The sequence below is a fragment of the Pristiophorus japonicus genome, chromosome 1 (genome assembly GCF_044704955.1).
Source record: "Pristiophorus japonicus isolate sPriJap1 chromosome 1, sPriJap1.hap1, whole genome shotgun sequence".
Taxonomy (NCBI): Eukaryota; Metazoa; Chordata; class Chondrichthyes; family Pristiophoridae; genus Pristiophorus; species Pristiophorus japonicus.
In genome coordinates this window covers 284,965,644-284,986,974 of record NC_091977.1, presented here as the reverse complement: position 1 = coordinate 284,986,974, position 21,331 = coordinate 284,965,644, and the positions used below count along the sequence as shown (strand labels likewise).

Sequence of the window (21,331 nt, the reverse complement as noted above, 5' to 3'; positions counted from 1 at the left end):
CCCTTGCAGAGCCAGTCCTGTCAACCTCTTCCGCAAGAGACGCAGGAAAGGCTCCACGCATAAGGCAGCAAAAGTTCTACAAACCTGTGAGCATACTCACAGGTCCATACATTACAACATCAAAACCTTTATGGTCACTTCCTGGACCCTTGGGGCACTTTCCATGTGGCAGCCCTGGAGAGTGATGGGAAGTGGGATAGAGGTGGGGAGAGGGAACCCCTGTTTCCCCCACCCCATCTCCATGCAGCAGACAGAGTTTGATCAACCAGTGGAAGTCCTGGCAGAAATAGAGGTGGTAGGAATTCTTTGTTGAGCCAGTAAGGCAGTTGCAGGTTTCAACACCTGAATTTCCCTACTTCTCTGCCACATTCCTGTCCAATTTCAATTTCAGGCAGGATTAAAGATGAGGATTCCTTTGAAAAACTCTGATCAATAACAAGCAGAAGTTTTGTTTCAAATGAGAAATGCATTTGATTTTTTCTCTTTCCTGCTCCAACCTTCATTGAGCCTGATACGTCCTTACTATACAGTATAAATGCACACGAGGCCCCTGCTTGAGAGAAGGTCAGTCTGTGACCTGTCCTTTATTCCTTAGCACTCAAGTGATGAAGTGAGTGGAGCTTCCCCTTTTATACCTGAAGGTCCAGGTTAGGAGTGTCTCCCACAAGTTCACCACCTGGTGGTCATTGTTTTCACAGTGTATAACTTAGGTCAGATTATACATAGGTTACAATGCTGGTTGAATACATGACATCACCTCCCCCCCAAAGTCTTATTGGGATCACAGGTTGAGTCTTTCTGGTGGTTTACGCTCTCTTGTAGAGCGCCTGAGTTGGGGCTCCGGTTGTTGGGCGCTGGCCTGAGTGTCTGCTGTTTGCGGTGCTTCAGGCCTATCCGGACTGCCCACAGTGATTGGGCTCTCCTCCCTTTGGTTCCAGTGTTCGGTCACCTGTGGTGGAGTGAACTCTACATCGTGTTCTTCCTCTGCTTCTTCTATGGGGTTGCTGAACCTCCTTTTTGTTTGATCCACGTGTTTGCGGCAGATTTGTCCATTGGTAAGTTTAACTACCAGAATCCTATTTCCCTCTTTGGCAATCATAGTGCCTGTGAGCCATTTGGGGCCTGCAGCATAGTTGAGGACAAAAACAGGATCATTTACATCAATAAATCGCGCTCCCTCATTCCTGTCATGGTAGTCATATTGTGGCTGGCGCCTGCTCTCGACAATTTCTTTCATGGTGGGGTGTATAAGGGATAGCCGGGTTTTGGCCAACAACAAGGCCATAAATGCAAACGCATCGGTCCACATACAGAGGTGGGCACTCACATTAGCCGCCTATGACTATACAATTCGGCACAGACCGGGACTGAAAACTGCGCCGATGCACTCAGCAGGCTCCCACTAGCCATCACTGAGGGGGCTACCGAGCATGTTGCTGAGATGGTCATGGCTGTTGAAGCTTTCGGAAGCGAAGGCTCACCCGTGATAGCCCATCAGAAAAAAATGTCTGGACAAATAGAGACCCGCTATTGTCTCTAGTCAAGAAATGTGTCCTGGGGACTGGGCAGCCATGTACAGGGCATGCCCTGAGGAATTTAAATCATTTCACAGGCGCAGGGATGAACTCTTGATTCAGGCCAATTGCCTACTGTGGGGAAACCGCATAGTCATGCCCCAGTTGGGCAGAGAGGTGTTCATCAGAGAACTCCACAATGAGCATTGTCATGATGAATGCAATTGCCAGGTCACACGTTTGGTGGCCAGGGATAGACGCAGATCTGGAACTTTGTGTTCGCAGTTGCAACATGTGTGCCCAGCTGGGCAATGCGCCCAGGGAAGCCCCCCTTAGCCCCTGGCCATGGCCCGCCAAGCCTTGGTCATGCATCCATGTGGACTACTCAGGTCCTTTCATGGGAAAAATGTTTTTGGTTGTAGTAGACGCCTACTCCAAATGGATCAAGTGTGACATTTTAAATTCAAGCACATCCTCTGCCACAGTAGAAAGTCTACGGGCAATGTTTGCCGCCCACGGTCAGCGACAATGACCCGTGCTTCACAAGCACTGAATTCCAGGACTTCATGGCAGGCAATGGAATTAACCATGTCAGAACGGCACCGTTCAAGCCAGCCTCAAACGACCATGCAGAACGAGCAATGCAGATAATCAAACAGGGGATGCTCAGAATCCAAGGGGGTTCCCGACAAAGGCGCTTATCACGCCTCCTGTTGGCCTATAGATCCCGACCACACTCGCTCACAGGGGCTCCACCCGTAGAGCTGCTAATGAAAAGGACGCTCAATGTGAATCACTACCTTGGTCCCCATGAAAGTGCCGATGCCGAGTTGAAATAATGAGTCAATTTGTCCAGGATCTGTGAGCATGATACTCGCTCCACAGAGGAAATTGCATTGACATCGCCCCATTTCCAGTTCATGACAGCAAGCCAACTCCTCCCCAGTAGTGCAGGACCGTCCCCTGGGACAATCCAGAGTGGCAACCTGTTCTCCGAATCTTTGTGGGTCACGACTACCATGGCGCTGCCTAGCACCGGAATGATCTGCTTTGTGTAAGTCCGTAGCTGTGCGTCAATCGGCGATAATTTTGGTTTCCTGGCCTTGGACGCCCACAACTTTTCAAACTGTTTGATACCCATCGGGGACTGGCTGGCCCCCGTATCTAGCTCCATTGATATTGGGATGCCATTGAGGAGCACTTTCATCATTATCAGTGACGTCCTGATGTATGAACTGTATACGTGCTCCACATGATTTCGCTGAACTTCAGCTTCCAGCGATTTCCCCCAGCATTCATTTCTGCAATTTCTGCAGGTATTTTGCTCATCTCTGGAAACTCCAGCTGAGTGTGCGCCTCCACGCCTCCAACATGAGCTGCTGTTGGAAACAAAAGGTCCCTTGCCAGTCGATCGTCCCTGACTGCCCCTGTTATTGTCCTTGAGTGCACCATTAACAGGTGTTGATGGCCCCATTACTGTCCGCATGGTCCCTTGCAATGGCGTGAATCGCCGTTCAACTTGCCATTATCTCTGTCGAACTCCCCCTCTGGGTTCGACTACATGTTGGTGCATGCCCGACTGCCCTTGTCTGCCTGGAGAACTGTGTGCTGCTTTAACAATGTTGAATCTCTTTCCCAACCATTCCTTAACACAGTACCTCTCGTCTGTTCTGCTAGTGGCCATGCTCGCGTGGTTTAAATCCCAGTTTCTCGTCTCCATTGATACGTCCTTACTATACAGTATAAATGCACACGAGGTCCATGCTTCAGAGAAGGTCAATGTGTGACCTGTCCTTTATTCCTTAGCACTCAAGTGATGAAGGTGGGTGGAGCTTCCCCTTTTATACCTGAAGGTCCAGGTTAAGAGTATCTCCCACAAGTTCACCACCTAGTGGTCATTGTTTTCACAGTGTACAACTTAGGTCAGATTATACATGGGTTACAATGCTGGTTGAATACATGACAGAGCCTCAAAGGGACCTGTTTCTAAACTGTCTTTTTGAAAGACTCCAGTATTGTTTCAGAGTCCGACTTCTAACCTTTTACATGTCAAACCACATTGTTACTTTCTTTCTGTAATGTATTTGCTTCATGGGTTCTTTGCTTAAGAATTCATAGCAACACATTGCTATTAAGAAATAATTGTTTTATTAGCAAAGGTTTAACAATCACACTACACATTACCAGTTCAACTATTTCAGTCATGCACTTTAAACAAATGTCCCCTACAAGGCAGGGGTCACACTCCAAAATAATTTTTTTTTCCAGTGCCCCTTTTTTTTTAGGGCACTAACAAACAGAAATTATACAAGAGCCCCTTGGCTAAAAACATTACCAGTTCATCAACCAGGCTCACAACCACCTGCCTCATCGTAGACCCTCTGAACTAGCCGGGATTTTATTGAATCTTGTGAACATTACGTGACTGGCTAAGCCACTCACAACTAAAACAGTTCAACCAACCTGTAAACATACTCACAGGTGCATAAATTACACTTTCCAATTCAGTTTTCCGATAACCTTGACAAAGCTGCACCTATACACAACAATAAATACAGTGTGGAGCTAGACAGAATTCACACAATACAATCAAAGCGTAACACAAATCTGTCTGTGGAGACACAGATCAATTTACATGTCTCTGCCAATCAATCAATTAATCAAGGAAACAAGCCATTTGTTCTACAGATCTGGAACCGCTGACTGCACTTTAATTAAATGATGTAAACAATTCAGACATTTTCGTATGTGTCTACAGCAAATTGTACTACAATCAGCCTTCTCTTGTCAGCTGATCAGCAGATTTCCCTGATCAATAGCACGAAGATCTCTCTCTCCAGCGTTTTTCTAATTTAACAGTAAGTCAAACAATGCTACCATTGGAAAAAAAGCACAGTATAACTTAAAAAGGGCCATATGCAGCCAATGCTGGTTGAGCTGATTATATATATATTTTTTTAATTGAGCTTGCATTTAACCAAATTAGTGAATACATTTGTACATCACACTTTCCTTTAAAACTACACATCTTGCTTGAAGTTAGGGGAAGTTGAAAAGTAAAATAAAATCCATATTTTTTTAGTTGGATAATTTCTTCATAAGGAAAAGGGAAGAGGCTGTTACCTTTGCAGTGATTTTCATCCCAGGGATACACACAGTTTTGCACGCCATTGCAGACCAATGTGTCATTAATGCACATGTTGCTGTGACAAAAGAAAGCGCTCGCTTCACAGGGGGCTGGAAAAGAAACAGGAATAAACACAGGTAAGTTTAAAAGCATCTATAGGTAGTGCGCGGTGGGACATATGCTGCCCAACAGACACCAAAGCCCCTCTCTGGCTGTAGGCTGAAATTGACCTTGTCCCATTGCCCTCCCCCTGATGGCCAACTTGGCTACTGTTTATAGGCCTGTTATGATCAATGGATTCTCCATTTTGAGTTTAGCCTTTCATGGCTGCTATACAAAGTATCCATAACTTTCCGTACCAGGAGTGACAGACAGACCGGATCGAGTGTTCCTTTGGAAGCAAAGGACCTGAACCTGTTTCAAAAACATTTTTCCAATAACAATAATGTAATGCTGCAACATTGTCTGAAAGTCTGTAAATCTAGTCTTTTAAATTCACAATAACATTTGTCATAGCACAGCACCTTTGTTTCTTTCGGAACACTTCTTCCAAATATACCACAGAAACTATTTTATCATGGCAAATTAAAGTGCAAGGTTATTTTAAAAATAATCGAATAAATCCCAGTATCTCTTTGTATGAGAGCAAAATCATTTAACTTACGCATTACAAATATGAAACAATAATTGTTATACTGCTGCATCTATATAGTCTGTCAAACTCTCCAGCTGGATGTAAAAGATCCCATGACATTATTCAAAGAGGACCAGAGAGTTCTGCAAATTTTCCAGCGACATTTCTCTCTCATCACCAAAAACAGCTAGGTCATTCATCTCATTTATTGCTTGTGAGTTTTTGCTTTGTACAAATTAGCTGCCATGTTTCACTACATAACAGCGACTGTACTTCAAAACTGATTTTATGTGAAGGATTTTATGATGCCCTGAAAACGTGATAGGGCGCTACATACATCTTTTTATCATTGTGCTACCACTTTCCACCCATTTCCCTGGCAGCCATCTGAGGCTGAACTAGACTGTTTGCAACCTTGGTGTCCTATTTGACCCTGAGCTGTGCTTCAACCTCATATCCTCTCCATTAGTAAGACCACCTACTTCCACCTCTGGCATATCACCTGACTCCGCCCCAGCCCCAGGCCACGTGCAGTTAAAAACCCACGTCCATGCTTTTGTTGCCTCCAGACTTGACCATTCCAATGTTCTCCAGTCCGGCCTCCCAGCTTCCACCCTTCATAAACTTAAACTCATCCAAAGCTCTGCTGTACATATTCTTACTCGCTCCAAATCCCAGTCACCCATGACCCTTTTACTCGCTGACCTACATTAGCTCCTGGTCCACTAATGCCTCAAATTTAAAATTCTCATCCTTGTTTTCAAACCTCTCCATGGCTTCACCCCTCCCTATTTCTGTGACCTCTTGTCCATCCCTCAATTCCTTCACCCCACCATTGGTGACCATGCCTTTAGCAATCTAGGCCCTAAGCTCGTGAATTCCCTCCCTACACCGCTCCACCTCTCTCAACTCCTTTACAACCATCTTAAAACCAACCACTTTGACCAAGTTTTAGGTCACTTGTCCTAATGTGTTCTTTCTTTGCCTCAGTATCTGATTAGGCTCCAGTGATGCACCTTGCCACATTTTACTAGCTCTATATAAATGTAAGTTTTGGCAAGTAAAATGAAGGAAAACCCAAAGATGTTTTATAAATTCATTAAGAGCAAGAGGATAACTAAAGAAAGAGTAGGGCCGTTTAGAGACAATAAAGATAATCTGTGTGTGGAGGCGGAAGACGTGGGTATGGTTCTTATTGAATATTTTGAGTCTGTTTTCACAAAAGAGAGGGGTAATGCAGACATTACAATCAGGGAGGAGGAGTGTGAAATATTAAACGAGATAAACAGTGAGAGAGGAAGAATTAAGGACTTTAGCAGCCTTGAAAGTGGATAAATCCCCAGGCCCTGATGAAATGTATCCCAGGATGTTAAGAGAAGCAAAAGAGGAAATAGTAAAGGCTCTGGCCATCATTTTCAAATCATCTCTGGCTACAGGTGTGGCACCAGAGGACTAGAGGATTGTTAATATGGTACCTTTTTTAAAAAAGGAAGAAAGGGATAGATTGAGTAATTACAGGCCAGTCAGCCTAACCTCAGTGGTGAGAAAATGATTGGAAAAAATTCTGAGTGACAAGATAAATTTTCATTTAGAAAGACATAGATTAATCAAGGACAATCAGCATGGATTTGTTAAGGGAAGGTCATGTTCGATTAAATTGATTGAATTTTTTGAGGAGGTAACAAGGAGGGTCGATAAGGGTAGTGCATTTGATGTAGTGTATACGGATTTTAGCAAGGCTTTTAATAAGGTCCCATATGGCAGATTGGTCATGAAAGTAAAAGCCCATGGGATCCAGGACAAAGTGGCAAATTGGACCCAGAATTGGCTCAGAGGCAGGAAGCAAAGGGTAATGGTTGATGCGTGTTTTTGTGACTGGAGGATGTTTCCAGTGGGGTTCTGCAGGTCTCAGTACTAGGACCCTTGCTTTTTGTGGTATATATCAATGATTTAGACATGAATGTAGGGGGTATGATTAAGAAGTTTGCAGATGATACAAAAATTGGCTGTGTGGTTGATAATGAAGAAGAAAGCTGTAGACTGCAGGAAGATATCAATGAACTGGTCAGATGAGCAGAGCAGTGGCAAATGGAATTCAATTCAGAGAAGTGTGAGGTAATGCATTTGGGAAGAGCTAACAAGGAAAGGGAATAAACATTAAGTGGAGAGGAACAAAGGGACCTTGGAGTGCATGTCCACAGATCCCTGAAGGTGGCAAGCCAGGTAGATAAGGTGGTTAAGAAGGCATATGGAATACTTGCCTTTATTAGCCAAGGCATAAAATACAAGAGTAGGAAGGTTATACTTGAACTGTATAAAACACTAGTTAGGCCACAGCTAGAATACTACGTACAGTTCCAGTCACCACATTACTGTAAAGATGTAATTGCACGAGAGAGGATACAGAGGAGATTTAAGAGGATTTTGTCTGGACTTGAGACTGTTAACTATGAGGAAAGGTTGGATAGGCTGGGTTTATTTTCTTTGGAACAGAGGAGAGACCTTATTGAGATTATTGAGATGTATAAAATTATGAGGGGCCAAGACAGAGTTGACATGAAAGACCTATTTCCCTTAGCAGATGGGTCAACAACCAGGAGGCATTGATTTAAAGTAATTGGTAGGAGGGTTAGAGGGGATTTGAGGGGGAATTCTTTTCACCCAAAGGGTTGTGAGGGTCTGGAACTCACGGCCTAAAAGGCAGAAACCCTCACCACATTTAAAAAGTACTTGGAGATGCACGTGAAGTGCTGTAACCTGCAGGGCTACGGACCTGGAGCTGGAAAGTGGGATTAGGCTGTGTTATGTCTTGAATAAAGGGTCAGACTAGATACTGCAAGCTCAAAGTAAGGTGTGACCATAGTCCTTTATTACAGATCTCAGAGTGCCTCTCCAGCCTGTGAGGCCTCCTTATATACAGGTGGTCCCAAGGGATTGTGGGATCCCTTGGGACTCCAGGGGATAAGCCCTCTGGTGGTTAGACATGGTATTTACAGGTTTACATATATAACAACACTTCCCCCCCAAAGTCAATAGTGTAACTATTTATAATGTGAGTCGATCTGGGGCTTTCCTTTCCCTGGTTGATCATCTCGGTGCAAATGCTGGTTTTAGTGAGTCATTTGTTGGGCTCTTGCTGGGCTGCTGCGCAGCTGGCCTTGCTGGGCTGCTGGGGGTGGTGAGTCCTGCTGGGCTGTTGCGGGTGATGGGTTCTGCTTCGTGGTCAACCGCTGAGTCGGTTGTCACTTGTGTGTGTGTTGGGGAGACGAAAAAGATAGAGTCCATTGTGGGTTGTTCTGGATAGTCCGTAAATCTGAGTTTGGTTTGGTCCAAGTGTTTCCTGCAGGTGAGAGTTTGACCACAAACACCCTACTCCCCTCTTTGGCCAAAACAGTGCCAGGAAGCCACTTGGGACCTTGTCCATCGTTCAACACAATTACAGGATCATTTATCTCAATTTCGCGTAACATATTTGCGCGATCATGATATGTATTCTGTTGAAGCCGCCTGCTCTCTACCTGTTCGTGTAGATCAGGATGGACTAACGAGAGCCTTGTCTTAAGTGCCTTTTTCATGAGCAGTTCAGCAGGTGGGACCCTGGTGAGCGAGTGGGGTCTTGTGCAGTAACTAAGCAGGACTCGGGATAAGTGAGTCTGCAGTGAGCCTTCAGTTACCCTTTTCAAGCTCTGCTTGATTGTTTGAACTGCTCGTTCTGCCTGACCGTTGGAATCTGGTTTAAATGGGGCAGATGTGATTTGTTTGATCCCATTGCGGGTCATGAACTCCTTGATCTCGGAACTGGTAAAGCATGGCCCATTGTCACCTAAAAGGACATCAGGCAGGCCGTGCATGGCACACATGGCCCATAGGCTTTCAATGGTGGCAGCAGATGTGCTTGCCGACATTATCACACATTCAATCCATTTGGAGTACGCATCTACAACCACTAAGAACATTTTTCCCAAGAATGGGCCTGCATAGTCGACATGGACCCTAGACCATTGTTTGGAGGGCCAGGACCATAAACTTAGTGGCGCCTCCCTGGGTGCATTGCTTAACTGGGAACATGTATTACATTTGTGCACGCAGGACTCTAAGTCTGCATCGATACCGGGCCACCACATGTGGGATATGGCTATCACTTTCATCATTACGATGCCTGGGTGGGTGCTGTGGAGATCACTGATGAAAGTGTCCCTGCCCTATTTTGGCACCATTATCTGATTATCCCAAAGGAGAGTGTCTGCCTGTACAGACATTTCAACTTTGTGCCGCTGGTACGGTTTTATTTCTTCCTGCATCTCTAACAGAACACTAGACCAACTCCCGTGGAGCACACAGTTTTTTACTAAGGACAGTAAGGGGTCCTGGCTCATCCAGGTTCTAATTTGCCGGGCGGTAACAGGTGATTGCTCACTCTTGAATGCTTCTATTACCATAACTAAATCTATGGGTTTTGCCACCTCCACCCCTGTGGTGGGCAATGGCAGCCTACTGAGAGCATCGACACAGTTTTCTGTGCCTGGTCTGTGTCGGATGGCATAGTTGTATGCGGACAACGTGAGCGCCGATCTCTGGATGCGGGCCGATGCATTCGTATTTATCCCCTTACTTTCAGAACAGAGGGATATAAGCGGCTTATGGTCGGTTTCCAATTCAAATTTGAGCCCGAAAAGATATTGATGCAACACAAGCAACTTATTTGAACATAACAGTTTCCTTCCTTTCACAAAGGCATTTTCTTGGCTTTTACCCCATACCCATTCATCTCCTTTACGCAATAAAGAGTGCAGGGGTTCTAATATTGTGCTGAGACCCGGTAAGAAGTTACCAAAGTAGTTCAGGAGTCCTGGAAACGATCACAGCTCCATTACGTTCTGTGGTCTTGGTGCGCTCTTGATTGCTTCCATCTTTGAATCGGTGGGCCTGTTGCCATCCGTCGCAATTCTTCTCCACAGGAACTCCACTTCAGGCACCAGGAAAATGCACTTCGAGCATTTTAGCCTGAGCCCCACATGATTAAGCCAACTAAGAACCTCCTCCAGGTTCTGCAGGTGCTCGACAGTGTCCCGACCTGTAACCAAGATGTCGTCCTGGAAGACTACGGTGCGCGGCACCGACTTCAGCAAGCTTTCCATGTTCCTCTGGAATATCGCTGCGGCTGATCGTATCCCACATGGGCATCTGTTGTAAAGGAAGAGATCTTTGTGTGTGTTGATGCAGGTGAGGCCTTTCGATGATTCCTCCAGCTCCTGTGTCATGTAGGCCACGGTCAAGTCCAGCTTCGTGAACTTTTCCCACCCCCGTCAGCGTCACAAATAGATCGTCTGCTTTTGGTAGCGGGTATTGATCCTGCAGTGGGAAACAATTGATAGTTACTTTGTAATCACCACAGAATCTGACGGTGCTGTCTCCCTTCAGGACTGCAACAATCGGACTGGCCCACTCATTAAATTCGATCTGTGAAATGATGCCTTCTCGTTGCAGCCTAGCGAGCTCGATCTCCACTCTCTCTCTCATGATGTAAGGTACCGCCCTCGCCTTGTGATGGATGTCGCGCCCCTGGAATCAAATGGATCTGCACTTTTGCTCCTTGGAACTTCCCGATGCCTGGTTCGAACAACGAGGGGTACTTGTTTATGACCTGGGTACATGAGGTCTTGTCGACGGATGAAAGCGCTCGGACGTTGTCCCAGTTCCAACCTATCTTTCCCAGCCAGCTCCTGCCGAACAGCGTGGGCCCATCGCCTGGTACCACCCAGAGTGGTAACTCGTACACCGTTCCATCGTAGGAGACCTTTACGGTAGCACTGCCGATTACGGGAATCAGTTCTTTTGTGTACATTCTCAATTTAGTATGAATGGGAGTCAGGACTGGCCTTGAAGCCTTGCTGCACCACAATTTATTGAAAAGTCTTTTGGCTCATTATGGACTGGCTTATGCCCGTGTCCAGCTCCATGGACACCGGGAGTTCATTTAATTCCACCTTCAGCATTATCGGGGGACACTTTATGGTAAATGTGTGCACCCCATATACCTCTGCCTCCTCAGTCTAAGACTCTGGTTCATTGTGATCCTTGCAACATGGTGGTTTGCAGGATTAGCAGGGTTTGCAGCTCGCCTGCACATATGTTGCAGGTGTCCCATTATTCCACAGCCCTTGCAAACGTATCCTTTGAAGCGGCATGAATGGAAACGATGATCATCCCCAACAAGGTGCTGCAGCGTCAACAAGGTGTTAATGGCCTTGTATTCACCACCCTTGATGGTGGACTCTGAGTCATCTACGGACATGCAGCTACAGGCATGTAAGTTCTGCCCTGTACATTTCTATTCGAAAACAATATTACTTTGTTCACAGTTCTTGCAGCAGCACTCATGTGCTGAGAGATTTGTTTGGTATTGTCACTGGTGGCGATAAACGCTGGGCTATCGCTATGGCTTTACTCAAGGTTGTGGTCTCTACAGTCAAAGGTTTGCGAAGTATTACTTCATGGCCAATGCCAAGTACAAAGAAGTCCCTGAGCATGTGCTCCAAGTGTCCTTCAAATTCGCAATATCCTGCAAGGCGCCTTAGCTTGGCGACGTAGCTCGCCACTTCCTGGCCTTCAGACCTCTTGTACATGTAGAACCGATACCTCGCTATCAGAACGCTTTCCTTCGGGTTTAGATGCTCCCGGACCAGTGTGCACAACTCATCGTACGATTTGTCTGTGGGTTTCGCTGGAGCGAGCAGGTTTTCATGAGGCCGCACGTTGGTGCCCCACAAAAGGTGAGGAGGATCGCCCTTCGTTTGGCAGTGTTCGCTTCTCCTTCCAGCTCGTTGGCCACGAAGTATTGCTCGAGTCGCCCCACAGAGGTTTCCCAATCATCTCCCTCCGAAAATTTCTCCAGGATGCCCACGGTTCTCTGCATTGTTGCGTGAGGTTCGTCAACTGTATCCCGTCGCCAGTTGTCATGTCTTGAATAAAGAGTCAGACTAGATATTGCAAGCTCAAAGTAAGGTGTGATCGTAGTCCTTTATTACAGATCTCAGAGTGCCTCTCCAGCCTGTGAGGCCTCCTTATATACAGGTGCTCCCAAGGGATTGTGGGATCGCTTAGAACTCCAGGATTTAAGCCCTCTGGTGGTTAGACATGGTATTTACAGGTTTACTTACATATCAGGCTGGATAGACCTTTGTCAGCCTTGGTGCAGGAAGTGGCGAGGAGGACGGACATCCTCTATCCCACAGGATGCAGGAAGCCCTCCAGGCATGTCATGCGTAGGTAGTGGGAGCTGGTTGCAGACAAGGTGACTGTGAGGAGAATGGCTCCTAAACTATGGATGAAGTGCTGGAAGATGCTGAATGATCTGACAAGGCTCACAAGGTAGGAACAACCTTCAAATTGCTCACACTTTCACGGCAATCAGCATAGATACTGACACTTCACAGACCTTAAAGACTAAGTTAGAAGAGGTATCTGCTCATGGTTTCTCACCAGGCTCAAGTGCCCTGGAGTAAGGCGGGGAATAGGATGCCAAAGGTTACTGCTCAATCAGATGGTAGGGTCAGATACTAGTTCTACTGTGGAGGACTCAGATGCAGATTTTAATGGGCCAGGCTACCGAAGAAAGCGAATGTGCATACATTGGGAAATGCTTGGTGCACTGGGCAGTCTGCGGAGAGCTTACCCACAATGTCGCAGAGTATGGGGGAGTCCACCTCCAACTTGGCGCAAGGCTATGCGCAGAGTATGGAGACCATTCTTTCCGATGTGGAACAGCACCATCAGCATCACAGTGGAATCCACCATGATGGAGCACCTCATGGAAAATCTGACAGCTTCCATCACAGCACAAAAATATCACCATGGAATCTCAGACAGCTGCCATCTTGGCTCCGGATGCCACTGTTGAAAGGGGCTTCCAGGGAGTCACATCGCTCCAGCACTCTATTCTCTAACTGATCACAGGAATGCTGAGGGACCACTCCAGGAGAGTGGCATTAGCTCGATGGGAGAGGAATCCGTTGTCTTCTCTCAGGATGACAGCATTCCTACTCCCATCCCTGCCACTCTGCCAGTGCCCTTGCCTGTCAGCCAGCTAGCCAGCCCAGACTTCTGCAGCCCAGACCAAGATGGTGCAGTCTGAAACCCGGCCCGCTAGGCTTAGTGTTGCTCGAGGTCACCCTCCAAGACAATCTGCAGTCTGCTCAATTGGAGGTCAGCAGCATTCCACCACCCATGCTCCAGCCACTCCGGAAGATTTGTCGGAGCACCCGGATAGGGAAAGCAACAACAAAAACTGGCACTATGGCAATGTACAATGCTGATTCGTTTAACTTTGCATAAAGTGTGAGATTATTGATATACTAAATTTGGATTTGGTTTTGGATCTGTTTGCAGTCAAGTGAAGGAAATAATAATAAGATTTGAGTAAAGAGGACAACGTGATTGATGGCAATTGTAAGAAGAGCGGTAAGGAGTGTGGGTCGGGTGGTGAATACTGAATTGGAGTTGTAATTAGTAGAGCTGCTCCACATAATTGACTGAGAAATATGTCTTAGAGCTCAAGGAGAAAGGGGCTCCCATGGTATTCTGCCTCTGCTCTTCTTCCACCTCCACTCCTCCTCCTCAATTTGTTGGTGCGCAGGTGGTGGCAAAGACCGACCCCTCATGATGGCGAGGTTATGGAGGGTGTAGCACCTGACAGCAAATCTGGCTAACCGCCCAGCAGTGTAATGCAGGGCTCCTCCTTAACAGTCCAGGCAGCGGAAGCATTGTTTGAGGATGCCGATTGTCTGCTCAATGATGTTCCTTGTGGCAGCATGGCTCTTCTTATAAGCCTGCTGTGCAGGTGTGCCCGGGTTCCTAACTGAAGTCATGCGCCATGTCTGGAGGGGGTAGCCCACCACCCAATAGCCTGCCTTTAGCTTGGAGGCCTGGTTGGAGTAAAGGGGACACAGAAGATTGACAAAGAATGAAAGAGTCATGACTGTGGCCCAGATAGCAGGCACAGACATGCGTGGTGCGCTGCCTGTGGTTGCAAACCGTTTGCATGTTGAAGGAATAGCATCGCTTTCGATTGATAAATATTCCAGGATTCTGATGAGGAGCGCGCAAGGCAATGTGCGTGCAGTCAATGGCACCTCACACCATGAGGAAGCGTGTTCTCTCGTCCTGCTTCGTTCTGTCCATAAAAGGAGATGTAAGTATTTTTCATAGTGTATAGAGCCTCAGTTACCTGTCTGATAGATCGTTGTACTGCGTGTGATTCTCTTGCGAGCGCTCCTTCCAACACCGAGATGGTGCACTGTGCATGTTCTGTCGGAGGGGTGCACGTGCATCTTGATCGCCATTTTGGATCCTTGGGTGGTCGTGTAGTACCTGAAAAACGGGTGCTATGTGGCTCAATTTCTGGGCCAAGATATTCCTCGAACCACAGGCTTGCATTAAGATGTGCAACCACAAGATGGTGCTCTGATCACACTACTGTCGAACAACCTCAGACGCAGCTCAATTTTAAACTGTAAAGAAAATCCCTTGTCTTTGTAAACTTATATTTAAATATCTGAATGAGTGAAAAACACATTATTAAAAAACAAAGATACCACATTGTGCTGCTCACCAATTCAGGCTATCAGCACTGTGTTGTTTCCAGTGCTAGCTGGCAAACATGCCTCGTCGCCCAGTAATCCTCGCCCTACCTTTGAGATGTTGGGAAACCAGGCTTAATATAGGAATATCATGCTTCACCACTCCAGTCTCAGAAACATCAATTAAATGCCAGCACCAATTATGCCAGCCATTGCAAGACAATAATGATTTTGGGATGACCTTTGCACATTGATGCTCAAAGTTAAAGTTACTCTACTGAGGAATATTCTTTTTATATGTTATGATTGAAGGCCTAAGATTCTTGTAATAGAAAAACAAGTATTGCCAAGGCTCCTTTGGCAGCACCTCCCAAACCTGCGACCTACACCACTAGAAGGACACGGGCAGCAGGCACACCACCTCCACATTCCCCTCCAAGTCACACACCATCCTGACTTGTAAGTATATCGCCGTTCCTTTATCATTGCCATGTCAAAATCCTGGAACTCCCTCCCTCACAGCACTGTGGGAGTACCTTCATCACAAGGACTGCAGCGATTCAAGAAGGTGGTTCACCACCATCTTCTCAAGGGCAATTTGAGATTGGCAATCAATGCTGGCCTTGCCAGCGATGCCCACATCCCATGAACGAATAAAAAAAAAGTACTATCCACTCAATGAAGTGTTTTCTCGCTATAACAAATTCCAAACTTTAAAAATGTTTTTTATTATTTTTCCTGGTGATCTTTTTTCCCCTTTCAGCAAGATCGTAGATGTCACCTTTTAGGGACTGAATGATTTTCCACTTATGGCATTAAATGCTAGCACTGAGGTCGATGCAGTCAAGTATAGCAGCCTTTAATCAGCAACAACAGCCTTCACGCCAGCTTTAAAATGGAATCCCAACTGCACCAATGATAGTTTTCTGTTTGCAGTGCCAGTCATACTAGTGTCACCTGTAAGTGAGTTTACAATTTAATGGATTAGTGTTGAATTAGGGGCAGTTTAAAAAAAAATCTGAAGTACTGCCGACTAAGAATCTGAATGAAGACTTTCATCGCCCAGATCCAAAATGCAAAAGGGCTATGTTCTTAGCATAGAAACATAGAAGCATAGAAAATAGGTGCAGGAGTAGACCATTCGGCCCTCTGAGCCTGCATCATCATTCAATATGATCATGGCTGATCATGCACTTCAGTACCCCATTCCTGCTTTCTCTCCCTACCCCTTGATCCTTTTAGCTGTAAGGACCACATCTAACTCCCTTTTGAATTTATCTAACGAACTGGCGTCAACAACTTTATGTGGTAGAGAATTTCACAAGTTAACAACTCTCTGAGTGAAGAAGTTTCTTCTCATCTCGGTCCTAAATGGCTTACCCGTTATCCTTAGACTGTGACCCCTAGTTCTGGACTTCCCCAACATCGGGAACATTCTTCCTGCATCTAACTTGTCCAATCCCGTCAGAATTTTATATGTTTCTATGAGATCCCCTCTCATTCTTCTAAATTCCATTGAACATAAGCCTAGTCGATCTAATCTTTCTTCATATGTCAGTCCTGTCATCCTGAGAATCAGTCTGGTGAAACTTCGCTGTACTCCCTCAATAGCACGAACGTCCTTCCTCAGATTAGGAGATCAAAACTGTACACAATTTTCAAGGTGTGGCCTCACCAAGGCCCTGTACAACTGTAGTCAGACCTCCCTGCTCCTATACTCAAATCCTCTCACTATGAAGGCCAAAATGCCATTTGCTTCTTCACCACCTGCTGCACCTGTATGCCAACTTTCAATGACTGATGTAACATGACACCCAGGTCTCGTTGCAACTCCCCTTTTACTAATCTGTCACCATTCAGATAATAATTTGCCTTCCTGCTTTTACCATCAAAGTGGATAACCTCACATTTATCTACATTATACCACATCTGCCATGTATTTGCCCAATCACCTAACCTGTCCAAATCAACCGTAGCATCCTCCTCACAACTCACACTGCCACCCAGCATTGTGTCATCTGCAAACTTGGAGATATTACATTCAATTCCTTCATCTAAATCATTAATGTATATTGTAAATAGCTGGGGTCCCAGCACTGAACCTTGTGGTACCCCACTAGTCACTGCCTGCCATTCTGAAAAGGACCCGTTTATTCCTACTCTTTGCTTCCTGTCTGCCAACCAGTTCTCTATCCACATCAGTACATTACCCCCAATACCATGTGCTTTAATTTTGTAAACTAATCTCTTGTGTGGGACCTTGTCAAAAGCCTTTTGAAAGTCTTTAGCAACCTAACCACCCAATCACCTGTCTCCTTATAACTGATACATGGCATAATAGAAGAAAAATCTAGGTTAGTGAATGGAGGATGCACATGATAACTGTGACAAGAGGCATATCATTCTGTGGCATGATATTTAAGTTGACATACTGTGAGCCTGTTGCCTATCAAGTGCTATAAACTTGGAGCTAGACTTTCCACTCAGATCGCTAGGGCCCAAAAAATGGCCGATGTTCCAGCTTTAGCGATGTTTCAGCTTTCAGGATTGCTGGAAATGCACCCATTTTTCAGATCGCACTTTTGGCTTTTTTCCCCGGCGATTGCCCAGCGATAGCTCAGTGATGCGAAATGGGCCTCAGCGATGTGAAAGGTATTGCTTCCCCAGCTAGCGTTTATTTTTGCAAACAAGTTTTCCTGCGATTCGGGAGGTGAGGGATCATCCAGGCATACACAGAAGGCAAAGGGAGGGAGCGAGAGAGAGACAGACAGAGAGAGAGGAGAGAGTTGAGAGATTTGAGAGAGATACAGATAAAAATAGCAGTGTTCAACCAAAATAACAATCAATAATATGTCCAATCTGGAGCAAGATCAAGAGTCTGTGGAGAGTGGCCAGGATGTGAAGGGGAGGAGGAGGGCCAAACCCTTCTCCAATGAGACCAACGAGGCCCTCGTCCAAGAAATGCATTCGCGGTGGGTCCAATTAACCCGGGGTGGGCATAGGAAACCTCCACCCCGGGCCTACCAGAAGATTTGGGGCGAGATCGCCGACGTGAGCTCACCGGCGTCTCACGAGGCAAGGGTGTCGAGCCATGCTGCAAGCACTGGAACAACCTGGTTTCTTTGGCAAGAGTAAGCATTAAATAGATTTTAAATTGTAATGATCCACATAATATGTAAATCTCCTGGATTGAAATTAAACTGATTATTCTTGCATATATTCCTTGCTAAGATCTGGACAGGGCTCGGAACCTGCGCCCTTTTTAAGTCTAATTTTGACATCGTCTCCTTTTGGGTTACTTTGGAGGATGGGGCACGACTGAGAACTGAGGTGTCCGGTCACCTTTAGCCAGACTGTGTCAGTCTCTCCGGCTGCTGTCACTTACACAGTGACCCAGCCTGGACTGGGGGAGAACTGCCCTGGCTCTGTGTCTGTCCTGGGATACTTTGGGATATTAGCTGCTGTCATTGACAAGTTCACCAGGGATCCTGATTCCCACCACCCCGGGGGCCCTTCAATGGAGATTGTAGTTGAGATGTTTGTGTCAAGCATTAGATCCTAAACACGATCTTTGTTATAACCATGCATCAATTATGGATACAAACCCTATTAGCATATAACGTTGGAAACTGTTGTCTTTCCATGAGAGTAGCTAGTCAATTAGCTTATGCCATGCTCTTGTCACGTTTGCAGAGGAAGATATTGAAGAATTGGGCTGAGCACAGGTGCACAGGAGGAGGCCCTGCCCAGCTGACCATCCTTACCGACTTGGAGGAACATGCTACGGCACTGGTCGGCAGTCACAGTCCCTCGGCCACCACCCGTGATAATGTAGAACCCTCCTTTGCATCATGTGAGTAATGTGTAAAGCATTGTTTATTCAAAATAATGTAACGGCAATTCATATACGAATGATGACATGTTATGCATGCAGCGTCTGTGCTACACTTAGGTTCACAACATTAGAATATAAGAAATAGGAGCAGGAGCAGGCCAACTGGTCTCTCGAGCCTGTTCCACCATTTGATAAGATCATTGCTGATCTGATGTCGGGCTCAGCTCCACTTGCCTATCCGCTCCCCATAAACGTTCACTCCCTTATCATTCTGTCTATCTCTGATTGATCCAGACTCCACAGCTCTCTGGGGTAGTGAATTCCACATAGATGTACTATGATGTATTAATATGTAACGTCTCTCGGTCACATTTATTGTAGTAGTGCTTGAAGGGTTCCCAAAAATTCCCATGAGTCCCTCTCCCTGAAAATTAAAGAAAAGCTCCTCTTGGACTGTTAAAAATGAGCTTTGGATTTTTCAAGCGGAGATCTAAGTGTTAAAAGGAAAAAGAAACAAGGGGGCCAACCTCATGGAAACCCCCCCTGCCACCCCCCCCCCCCCCCCGCCCCCCCCAGTGTTTGGACTTTTTGAAAAGAGAATTCAAAATGGACCTAAATTACAGAAGCCTGAGATCCCCTAAACATCTCTGGGAAGGAGCATATCAATTTTAAGATTCTACAACATTTTGGCTGCGAAAAAGAGTTACCAAATACAGGAGGTGGGGCTAACTCTGTGAAGCAAATTCATGTATATTAACGATCCCAGACTGTCTGGGGGAACTATGCAGCACCAATTCAACCCCCAAGAGATAATTGAATTATCAGCCATTATCTAAACTACAGAACTCATCCAAAATGTGCAAGAAGCCAATTACCCAATCAACCACTATGGAAATCATGGGCCCAACTACATGGCCAGGAAACTGGACAATCCTAAAACAATGCAAAACCAGTGATAGCACATTATCACACCCTAATCGAGTTACTGCTGACTAGCCCACCAAAAACCCTGACAAAGGAGACATTTGAAAATCAATGGACAGAATAGTTTAAACAAAGCCCAAGAACTGATTTGGGGCGAAGATAAGGAAGCCTGTTTTAGTATAATTTAAGGCCTGTTCTGGCAGTTAGGTGTGCTTCCAGAGACACTATTAAGGTAGCAGTCTCGTGGCATAAGTTTTAACACCAGCATCAAAAAGTGGGACCCCGAAACATCGGCGAAAGGAATCTCTAAAACCCAGACGGACAGCACCATGACAACAAACAGGCTTTCAAAATGACTATCGGAAAGTTTTGGACCATCGCGACCAAACAGTCAACCGGAACCAACCCGACAAAACCGAAGAAAAAACGAAAATTTTTTCACTCTACAAGCTGGTCCTAAACTACCAAGGGGTACAGACTACAGAACCTGGACAACTAAGGCGAACCCCAGGGACAACTAAGGCGATCCCCGGAGTTGGAACTGTCAAAAGGGAATTGGTGAGCATGGTCACTGAAACCCCAGAATCCTAACCTAGCTAGATAGTGGGTCTGGGAGGTTGGGTTTTTTCTTACTGTTCCTACCTGTTGATGTTCTTGTGTGTTTTCCCCTTCCAGGTTTAGTGCATAAGTATTTTGGGAGGTGGGAGGACTGTGTTCATTTAATCTGTTATATGTGTTATGTGTTCTTCCCAAATATCGAGCATTTGAGTTGCCATTTCTCCCTATTTGTACCTGATTACTGTGATTATTAAAAGCGTGCCTTTTTACTCTGTTTGAACACAATAAAACCAGTTTTGCATCCTACACAACTGACTCTGTCTCAGTTTCTCACAACCCCCAACTCAGTCCACTGTCTAGAATCCAGGGTGTGGGGTGCCTCGAAAACGCCAAGGAGTCAGAGAAACCTGGCCAAAACACCACCCCCTACATAATGGCGACCACGAAGGGACTGTGGCAAAAGAGATATGAGGAGACAGACTTTGGTTGTGAGAAAAGAAGTAAAATGGAAGAGAGGATTGCCTCCTGTGGTCAAAAGAGTGAATGTAACAAAGAAGTGGGTACGTGATCTGTTGCGCGTTGAGCGTCCCAGGGATGCTGCAGCCCAGTGGACAGAGGGTAAAACTCACAAAAAGGCAGTGGAAAAGGCAATTTGGCTAGTATATCTACATAAACAGATTCGACAATAGAGAAACTAAGGGCTGAACTGAGAAAGACAGAGGAACAGTCTAGTGCACAAACAACCATAGGGGAAAGGTTAATGAGAGAGTTACATGAGCACAAGGAGGAAAGGCTTTACACAGGGAAGAAGTCCAGGAATAGGTTGGCTTATATGCAGTGTCAGGTCACCGAGGCTAAGAAAAATTAATTGGTACTGCAAGAAGAGAACGCTCGCCTTAATACACAAATTAAAGAGCAGGAGGAGATCGTCAAAGACACCCAGGCAGCCTACAGAGTAACCAGCACTAAGGGGTTTGAGTCGGGAGATCACGGCCCCTGCGAGCAGCAAATTGAAAATTTAAACCGCGCTCTGTCCAGGGCAACAGGCCTGGTGTGCCTCATAAATCCGGGTAAGACCCGGGCAGACCTGGAAGAGCAGGGGAAATCTGTTCAATCACCCCCTGTGACGCCGGGGAACAACCCGGTTGGGCAGCAGGAGGG

The 21,331-nt window shown here is 46.0% G+C and overlaps 1 protein-coding gene across 1 annotated transcript in view; it reads right to left on the bottom strand.

Moving 5' to 3' along the window:
• The window catches only part of neto1l (neuropilin (NRP) and tolloid (TLL)-like 1, like), a 414,618-nt gene that overhangs the window by 44,844 nt on the left and 348,443 nt on the right, over window positions 1–21,331 (bottom strand). The window contains exon 8 of the mRNA XM_070888466.1: window positions 4,638–4,751. Coding sequence (XP_070744567.1) covers window positions 4,638–4,751 — 114 coding nt within the window. The remainder of the gene's footprint in view (window positions 1–4,637; window positions 4,752–21,331) is intronic.